Source organism: Quercus lobata, chromosome 7 (assembly GCF_001633185.2).
Source record: "Quercus lobata isolate SW786 chromosome 7, ValleyOak3.0 Primary Assembly, whole genome shotgun sequence".
In the NCBI taxonomy this organism is placed as follows: Eukaryota; Viridiplantae; Streptophyta; class Magnoliopsida; order Fagales; family Fagaceae; genus Quercus; species Quercus lobata.
In genome coordinates this window covers 36,844,024-36,854,424 of record NC_044910.1, presented here as the reverse complement: position 1 = coordinate 36,854,424, position 10,401 = coordinate 36,844,024, and the positions used below count along the sequence as shown (strand labels likewise).

Genomic DNA, 10,401 nt, shown 5'->3' with positions numbered 1-10,401 from the left:
AGAATTTTTCTGCAAAATAAAGCTCCATTTCAGATCTCCTTCATCAATTTTGCAAAACCGGTTCAACCATTTCGGTTTCCGGTTTTTCCGGTTGAACCAACGGTTACCGGTTAAATCCGATTTTTCTTACTTTTTCGGTTTTTAAACATAACCGGACCGGATTACTGTCCGGTTCCCGGTTGAACCGGTCGAACCGGACGGTCCGGTCCGATTTTTAAAACTATGAATTTTTTCTTTCACTTTTTTTTAAAAAAATTTAAGAGTTTCAATGGCGTTATATCCTGATTTTTGCTCTTTATTATTAAAAGTTTAGTGACGAATCAAATCCCGACAATAAAAGACTTTATTAATTGAACTAATTAGAATTTACATCAATTTTTTTCTCTTAACTTTTGAATTTTTAAAACATTATTTTCTTTTTGAAAAAAAATATATTACCTCCAAATTAGTTCGAAAGAAAATTCATCTAATTCACTATTTAATGTTTAAATTAGTTACATGAACTTAAAAGGTTTTTTTTTTTTTTTTAAATTGTTACGTAATGAAGTGGAAGAAAATATTTTTTACAAATTTATATGAAATCATTATATGTAAGAAATGAAAAACCAAAGAGCTTCAAATGAACAATTGAGCATTATTTATGGTCTTCAAATATTTGGATGCATTTAGTTACTTTTTCTTTCCTCTCACTTATTTTAGCAACAGCATCCGAGTAAAGTCCAAAAATAGACCTTACAAAATACTCCATTGGGGCAACAATTGTTGCTTTAATAAAAGGTTTAAGGAAAAAAAAAAAATTAGTTTTTGTTGTTGTGAATTGGCTGTCTAAAAAGCTTGGCTATACCTATACTATACGTAGCCGTTGTTCAAGTGTATTATTGTATGTATTATGCAGAAGCAGGGAAAATAGTAGTACGTACTAGGAGTCTAGGAGAAGCTGCGATGCAAAAGATTCAAAAGATGGTGAGAGGTCTAAAGAGAAAGTGGAATGGAGAATTGACTTAGCATCTGAGCATGAAAAGTATGGTTCTATCTTTTTTGTGTTCCTTCTGCTTGAAGCTTGGGGTTTTTATTGTTGCCTAGGTTCATCCATGTAGATATAGTTGCTCCATGTTAAAAGATGTCCACTATTATTGTGTGTATGGCTATGTTTGTTTCATGGTGCGGAGTTTAGTTGAGTCAAGTCGAAAGGATGCGTCACCGCTTTAAATGGTTAGAGAGAAACTTTGTCCTTTATGGCAAGTTTTGAGATATTTTGTCATCTTTAATGAATTGGTTTCAACATTAATGAAGTAGAGATGAAATTAAAAAAAAATGGACAGTCATGAGACTATTTAGAGAGAGAAGCAAGCTCCTAGAGATGGTAATAAAATATGTATAAAAATATATTAAATTATATATGTAAATAATTTAAAGGGATAATTACAGCAAACCCACATGGAGTTTGGCCTGTTTTCACATTACCTACCTGTGGTTTAAAATTTAACATTTTGCCCACCTAAATTTCAATCTGTTACCCATCCGTTACCCACCTTTGGCTTTTCCGTTAGAAAACAGCTTTTACAACCAAAACATAACATAACACAAATCAAAAAGTTAGGGTTTGAATTTTTTTGAAAGAGCTTGGAGGGTTTTGTGTCTCTATACAAGGACAGAGACAGCAACACATGTTTCCAGAGTTGAATTCAAGGGTATGGTTCTGTGTAATGATCTATTTCTTTAACAATTAACATTAATCTTTCTCGTAAAATATTTAGCATTGGAAAAAAAAAATCATGCAATAAAATTATAAACATGGTGGTGGCTCTTCTGTACTTCAAACTCATCGTATCAACATGGTGGTGGCTCTTCTGTACTTCAACATGATCTTTGCCTTCCACAAACTCATCAACAACCCCATCACCCAGGTCTGAGAGAGGAGAAAAAGGATTATGAACCACCCAATGGGTACTGACCAAGGATCGGTGACACCACTGTCAGACTCGAAGGCTCAATCCCCGCCGTCGTCGAGCTACCCACCATAACACCGGTGGACGCAGAGTCACGATAGCCTCGTCCATGAGTAACCTCGGCATCAGAGACTGAGCCCAACAAGAAACCCACCTTAATGGAGCCGAGAACCATCGCGTCGGAGTTACTACAAGCCGCCAAGGCTTTTCCGGCCACTGGATGTCCAAGAACTCTCGACGAGATGGGTGCGAGAAGCTTCGAATCTTGATCGGAGCTGGATATCGACGATGTACCTACCGTCGTAGCCTTGGGCATCGCTGATGTCTCCGTTGACTCCATCGTTGGCTTTGAGCTCTCTCCCACCACACTTACACTCTGACTCACACTCACGCCCAACCCAATAGGAAGATCTCAGAGAGATATTTCAAGTATGAGAAATTTTTGATCATGTGTTCTAGGTTTGAAATTTTTTTGATTTGAGTCATCTTCTAAGAGATGCCCATTTTGATCTTTCTTTCTTTTGTTTTTGTTTTTTTTTTTTTCCTTGTTTTGAGAGGAGAGAGACATAATTTTTAACAGAGGTGGGTAACAAAGGCTAAACAGAAGTAAGTTCAGGTGGGCAAAGTATTAAGTTTTAAATCACGGGTAGGTAATGTGAAAACGGGCCTAATCTCAGGTGGGTTTGCTGTGATTATCCTTAATTTAAATTTATATTAAATAACATATCTTTATCTCGTCACCTCTTTACAGTAAGAAAATCCCGCACAAGGAAAAAACAAAATAAGTCAAGCATACCTACCATTGAGACGACCACCATGGTCGTATCTTCTATTGAATAACAATCATATTCAATTTTTCTTATAAAAAATCAATAGTTAAGTACTCTCTCTAAATATATTACTACCATTATATTTGTGTTCTTTGTTAAATTTATTTTTGTTTTTAGAATTGTGTTTTTGCATATAAACGTACTATTTATATATTTAATTAGTTTGAAAAATGATCTTATTCTAGATTTAATTAAAATCATTTTTAGTTGAAGGATACTAAACACAATGTCTTTTATGCTTGTAAATGCTTATATTATTTCAATTCTTTGGAAAGTTCGATTTTTTTAAAACTTCATTTATTGGCCATCTCATTACTCATTAGTAGATATGAACGGAAATGTCTTTTTTCAAGAGTAACCTAATATTAAGAGTACAAATTCAATTTTTAAACCTTTAGAGGGCAAGATTCAAATAATCCTAAACTTTAAGGGTCTTAATTGCAATTGTCTAAATTAAAAAATAATAATAATAAACAATGATCATTGAAGTTAAGGTTTGATTTTGATAGGTACATGAGTACAACCAGCTCTAGTCCCAATCAAGCATGGTTTTAGTCCCATATTTTGAAACCAATTGCTAAGGCTTTTCTTCTAGTTCTTACGTGCCAATCAGGTACACTGATAAAAAGCCCATTTAGCACGCAGAGCTTTGGAGTCTTCCATTTGGCAAATAGGATTTGGGCACAAGGTAGTGTCATTGATAATGTTTTGGGATACCAATGGCTCCATTCAAAGGATGATCATATGAGTCAAATACATGAGCCATTTCTCTTACATGAGAGTGAATCTCACAAGCCCCATGTGAAAAGGAAGACTCATGCATGATATTCCTCCTCTACAGGAAGACTAATTATGGTCAAAATAAAAAATAAAATAACAACATTGAATAATAGGAGACTACTTATAGTTTTTTAAAAAAAATTAAATTAAATAACAACATTGAATAAGTGGTTAATTCCAATAAGTAATGAGAACAAGTTGCCAAGAATTTGTAACTAACTAACACATCTTGCTATTTTTAATAGACACGTCTGGAGACTTAAAAAAAATAATTTAAAAAATAAATAAGTTTTTGATTAATTGAGCGATTAATATGCATAGTTGTCAAAACGTGAATCGAATTGTGAATCGATTTTTTATTTTTCTGTATCATGTATCGAATCATATCGTGTATCGTAAGATACATAGACACCTAATAAAATTTATAAATAATTATAAATAAACATATATAAAGTATATATTCATTATAAATTTTGAATATATTCAATTAATGACTAATTTATTCATCATTTATATAATAATATTTAACAAGCTAACTAAATAAATCAAACTAGCATGTGCTTATAACATACACATTCAAATTGCTTAAATTCAAAGTAATAATATATTACAAAAGCCCAAAAATAATAATTTATTTTCATCATATTCGTCATATTGCCTAATTAACTCCATCTAAGTCAATACTATCATCAAATTTATCATTTTGCAAACTTATTTCTTCATTAAAATTTTCTTCTTCATCATTAACATTTACTATCTCTTCTTGTTCTTTTCATTTTAATAATTTTTTTTATTAAAGAATTTCTTATTGACATTCTAGTTTCTTTAACTTATAACAATAATGACAAATAAAAAATTAATTATTTTGTTAATTAATATCTTATCCATAGTATAGAAAATAAATTTGTAAATATTAAAGTGAAGTGCAAGTGTATACTGTGTAGTCCAAATTTTGTAAGAAAAAGAGAGAAGAAAAAAAAACTTACGAATATGTTATTTTATTAGACTAAATTAAGTACCCTAATAATTTTTTGATAAAAAAAGTCTAACAACTTGTTAGATTCAAATAAAAGTACAAATTTCAATTAAAAAAAAAAATCTCATTTTAAAGCATTTTTCTATATATCATACGATACGATACGATTTATATGATACGCACATTGTATCGTACGATTTATGAACACTTACGATACACCAATACAATAAGAAATTTTTTACACACGATATGATACTTATCGTACAATACTAACAATTATGTTGATATGACTCATATGAGCATCCTACATACACATGATGTATTTTTCTCCCTTCATAGGATGCTCTTATGAGTCAAATACATGAGTTCTTTTACCTTATATGAGAGTGAATCCCACAAGCCCTATTCATAGGATGCTCATATGAATCAAATACATGAGTCATCTCTATTACATCATAGTACTATGGCCCTACAAACCCAGCCCTTGTGAGAGGGAAGACTCATGCATTCCATATGAAGACTACTTTCTGTCAAAATAAAAAATTAAATAATAACACTGAATAATAGGAGACTACTTATAGTAAAAAAAAAATTTAATAACAAAGTGGTTAATTCCAATAAGTAACTGACACATCTTGTTGTTTTTAATAGACGTGTGGAACTTAAAAATAAATAGTTGTATATTATTTCATATGTAAACCGTTAGTTTATGGAGGAAAAGTTGGTATGTTCTTGGCCTGAAATAAATAATTTTGGGCCACATGCTGACAGTGAATAACCTTTGAAAATTGCGTATTCAAACAAAACAGAGAGGGAGTTCCAGCATTCAACCTTCATGTACTATTCGGCTATTTCCAGGTGGAGGGGTCATAATAAATGTTTCTGGTTTTGTCTTCACCAGTGGAAAAGGAAAATGAGGTTTTAAGGTAGCTATCATAGCACGATCAGTCGCAAGAGTAATAAATAAACCACAAACAAACAGAACAAGGGTCTTCCAAGAATCCATTAAATTATTATACTACTGAACTACAACATACTAAAATACTATTTAATGTAATACTAGAATATATAATAAGCTGAAGAAACAGTTCAAATTCCGACAAACACCCTTTCAAACACTTCTTATTTATAACTTAAAACTCTACAAAAGCTAAACAGCATAGAGAAAACCAAAAAAACAGGCCTAAAAGTTCTCTAAACTTCAATTTCTTTACTTCTACTGCACAAGACCCAAAAGATTATATATAATTTGACCTTCCATTCTTCCACTTGAGCTCTCTTTTTTTATTATTCTACCATTCTCAAGACAGAACTCAGAAGGACCACTTTACAGCAGAAAAGAGAGTGTAGGAGATAATTAAAGCTCAATAAGTCCAGTCCTGAGGCAAGGCCATCTCAGGTGGAAGATAGTGATGGCTCTCCCTTTGCTTGCCCATGCCAATTGCTTTGAAGTGTTGAGTGGCTTGAATCTCTTGCCTATTTCTCAAAGCTGCCATAGATAAATGAACAAAGATACTTTTAAAAAAAAATTCATCGTCAAATTAAGAAGATTGAGGTAAACATAAATGAAAACTTGGGATCAAAGAACTATTTGAGGGTTGAAATGGTCAAGTTATATACAAGTGTGAATATAAAAAACCTACCTTTCTTTGTATTAATAATTTGTGACCTCGTATATAGCCATGTAAAAAGGAAAAAAAGGGAATTATAAAAGGGTAAATTTGAACCTAATACTAAGATTATTTTTTTGTCTCAACAATAACCCATAAAAACCTTCCGCTTAAAATTTATTGTAAAAATATTATAAACATATCATTTCTCATTATAAAAAAGGTAAAGAAAACAATTTTACAACAAATTTTATGTAGCAAGTTGTTACTAGCAATGTTATTGACGGTCAAATAATTAATTTTAGGTGATTGGTTCAAATTAAAAACAGTAACAACTTCCCATTTTCAATTTATTGTAAAAGTATTGTGAACATATTTAGATTTCCTAATTATACTCAAACTAGGATTCACACTACGAAGGAATCCTCCATTTCACACCCACTGCACGTACTTCTTCCTTCTTTTTTTTCTTTTTTTGCTGACTTTTCATTTTGGATTTATCGTAAAAGTGTTGTGAACATATTAATTATACTTGAACTAGGATTCACACTACGAAGGAATCCTCCATTTCACATTCATTGCACGTTCTTCTTCCTTTTTTTCTTTTTTTGCTGACTACTTTTATTTTTTATAGGTTTAAAATGGATTATTAAAAAAAAATCAATAAGTGCTATGCTGTAATTAGTGAAACATAAAATTAAACGCCAAGCCTTTTTTTTTTTTAACCCACATATTATACACTAGCCAACTACCATGCAACCAAAATTTAATCAGGAACCTAAGTAAGCCATACTTTGTGTTTAGCGTTTAGCAAGAAGTTATGAAAAATTACGTGATTCCAGACTCTTCCTTTTCTTTTAGTTCACAGGACACTTTCCATGTCATATAACGTCATAACGTGTGGAAAAAGAAATTGGATAAGGAAAGCAGTAAAAAAAAAAAAAAAAATACTACCATTCATTAACACCAACCACGTGCATTGTAAAGTACCGTACCATCACCCCCCAAAAAAATAAAAAAGCAAGACCCACTTCATAAAAATCTCATACGAAAAGATATCTTTTGCAATTTTTTTTTTTTAAATCCAATTATGTAAAAATCTACCAATGTTTCTTGTCATTCACTTAAAGTTAAAATTACCAAAATAATCAACACAGTCAATCAGTCACACAAAAAACCAAAACCCATCATAAAATTTTCCACATAAAAAATAATAATAATAATAATTAAAGCAAAGAATAAAAAATAATTAGTTAAAAAAACTGACCTTGTTTCTTTCTCAAATCAGTGGTGGTGGTGGTGTTCAAAATACGTGGATGAAAGACACCTGTACCACCAGACTCTTTGACAAAACCACCACCACCACCACCACGTCCTCCACCACTAACCCCAAAACCGCTACTTGCTTGAAATGGATAAAGACGGTTTTGTACGCGGCTTTGCTGACTCTTCAGAACCCTAGCCCTCAAGCTATTCTCATACACATCCTACAAAAAAATATATTATTAATATTAAAATAATATAATAACAACTCTGAACTCTCTGAGACACTCGTTTATTAAAAAAACTGAACCGAACAAAAAAGCAAAAAATAAAAAAGCTCGAAACCATACCTGTGGAGGTTGAGGTTGTTCAACGAGGAGGTGCTCGTGTGACAGCCTGTGACCGTTACGAGAGGAAGAACGGCCGTAACCGCCGTTGAGGTCAAGAATATATTCCAGCGGCGCATGAGCTTGAGTAACAGAACCGTAACGAACAGCTTGTCTGAACCTCTGCAAGATACAAAAAACAAAAACAAAAACAAAAACAAAACAAAAAAAAGAGAGGTGGTTATTATAAGATTGCCATGCAAGGTGGTTAAAATTTAACGAAACAAACAAAAGGTAGGTTGGGGTTTTTTTTGAGAGAGGGCGACCTCTGAGTTTGGGGGAGGTTTCGAAACGTTTCGGAGAGCGAAAGCAGCGAAACGCTGAGCAAGTTCGTCGTACTCGTCTTGCATGCAAGAGCAAGAGCAAGAGCAAGAGCAGGAGATATGGTGGCGTGGGTTGAATTTGGTGATGGGTTTTTCGTTGATGAAAATATCAGAGGGAAGCCATACTTCTCCATCGTCCAAATTTGGAGGAAACTGTGCCATAGTGTGAAACTTTTAACCCCCAAAACAAAACCAAACAGAGAGAAAAAGAGAGCAAAGGCTTGGGTTTTGGTTTTTTTGGGGGTGGGGTGGGGTGGGGTGGGGAGAGAGAAATAAAAAGAAAGGGTGTGTGTGTGAAAGCGGGAATTTTTACTTTTGGGGAGGAGAGATAGTAAGGGGTACAGAGATAGAGACAGAGAAGAGACTAGGGGCTAGAGAGAGGGGTCTATGATTTTAAACTCCTCCCTCTCTCTCTTGGGGTCTCTCTCTATCTCTCTTGGCTTGGGGTCTCTCTCTCTCTCCCTCGTACTCCCACCTTTATAAGGAGGGTAGGAATGAAAGAGAGAGATTAATAAGGTTTGTTTGGTTTGTATTTCTATAACAACTTTCGACAATTTTAGCTCAAAATTTATTGGTTAGTTATTTAGTTATAACTCTTTCGTTTTCGATCATTCGATTGTTTCAACAAGAGGCGAGGGAATTTGAATATTAGATGTCTTGTAAGTAATAGATTGTAAGTAATAGAATGTGTCAATCTATTGGGCTAGTTATACTTATTATAAGACATAATACAATTTTGAGTATAATATTTTCACAATAAAATTTAGGTGGTAAATTATTAACAACTTTTGTTATAAAAATGTTATATATGTAACAATACTCTATAAGGCATGACCTGTTTACAATTTTTGATTGGCAATATTCAGTTTTAGATTTTTTTTTTTTTAATATTTAATATCGACTATGAAATGAATTAATTTTAAATGGAGAATATATTAATAGGTAAAACTTAAGTATAATTTTTTAAAATCTTTTCTATAAGGTTTTCTATTCAAATATAAACAAATAGTTACATTTACCAAAAAAGAATAAATAATATTATTTATTCCAATACAATTAAATTCAATAAATTAAAATTTTTTCAAACAATTAGGGAACATAATGTACTGCACCTAAGTTTTCTCCAATTCTAATTGAGTTTGGAGTCGGTGGTTAAAGCACTATACAAATGTTGCTATTTAATTAGTATCACATTATGTAAAAAAATATTATTTCTTAATTAGTGAAATCAATTATGATTTCGTATTTGATGAAATTAAAATTTGAAATTCATGGTTTTATGGACACCCTTTAATTTATAAAACTAAATACGAACCAAGATAAACTAAATGAGGAAAAAATGTTTCAAATATTATCTTTGAAAGGCCAAAACATTAACATACGAATTTTACCATACAAGGATATATAAGACATGTATAAGTATGTACTAAAATTCAAAACTAAATTATTACATTAAAAAATAAAATAACATCTATTTAGTATTAACAAAATATAAGCAAAAGTCATTAAAAAAACACAAAATATACTTTTTTTTGAGAAATTTTAACTCAGTTATTTATGACATATCAAAATGCAACCTGACATTCTTTTAAATCCTTTAAAAATCATAATATTCAAGGATATAAAATTCTTGTTCCATAATTGTAATAGAAACTAGAAAAGGCAAGCACAAGTACAACAACTCTACAAACAAGTTGGTCATTAGTGATTTTATGGTTCTTTGCTAGCCTTTGGAATGACTCAAAAAATACTTAGATAAAATTTTCAAATTTGGATGCTCAACCCCATTGTCCTCGTAATTGATGATAAAGTTTCATTTTCAACTATTTATTGTTACGCGAATAAAACAAATTGTCTTTTTTAAGGGTACTATGTTGGACTAAGAATATGCAACACAGTTAAATCCTTTCAAAACCAAGTTTTTGTCTTCTTCTTTTTTGTTGCTAAGCAAGGAGATCGATTGCGGCAAAATGAGGGATTTTTTTTGGGCAGTAAGAGTATTCACGTCAGCTCTTGGATAATTGTATATAAATGTATAAAATACACATTTTAACCATTTTTACATATTTTGAAGTAAAAAATACACTGCATCAGTCTTTGTAAACTCGTGTAAACCCATGTATAATTTTCAACGAGCTACAGTATCCGTGTAAATTTACACAGGCACTGTAGCATGTGTATATATTATTTTACTAATTTCCGTTCGCACCAATTTTTATTTCTCTTCTCTGTGCACAACAACCTCAACTCATCATCTTGTTTTCCTCAGATGCACACAAAATAC

General features: G+C 31.8%; 1 protein-coding gene across 1 annotated transcript; it reads right to left on the bottom strand.

Moving 5' to 3' along the window:
* Window positions 1-5,578: 5,578 nt before the first annotated feature.
* LOC115953677 lies at window positions 5,579-8,558 on the bottom strand. The gene is made up of 4 exons (XM_031071434.1): window positions 8,061-8,558; window positions 7,759-7,917; window positions 7,413-7,632; window positions 5,579-6,024 (listed from the first exon to the last, which is right to left on the bottom strand). Exons 1-4 carry the CDS (start codon window positions 8,277-8,279, stop codon window positions 5,900-5,902), a joined length of 723 nt encoding a protein of 240 aa, XP_030927294.1. The 5' UTR covers window positions 8,280-8,558; the 3' UTR covers window positions 5,579-5,899.
* Between the last annotated feature and the right edge of the window lie 1,843 nt (window positions 8,559-10,401).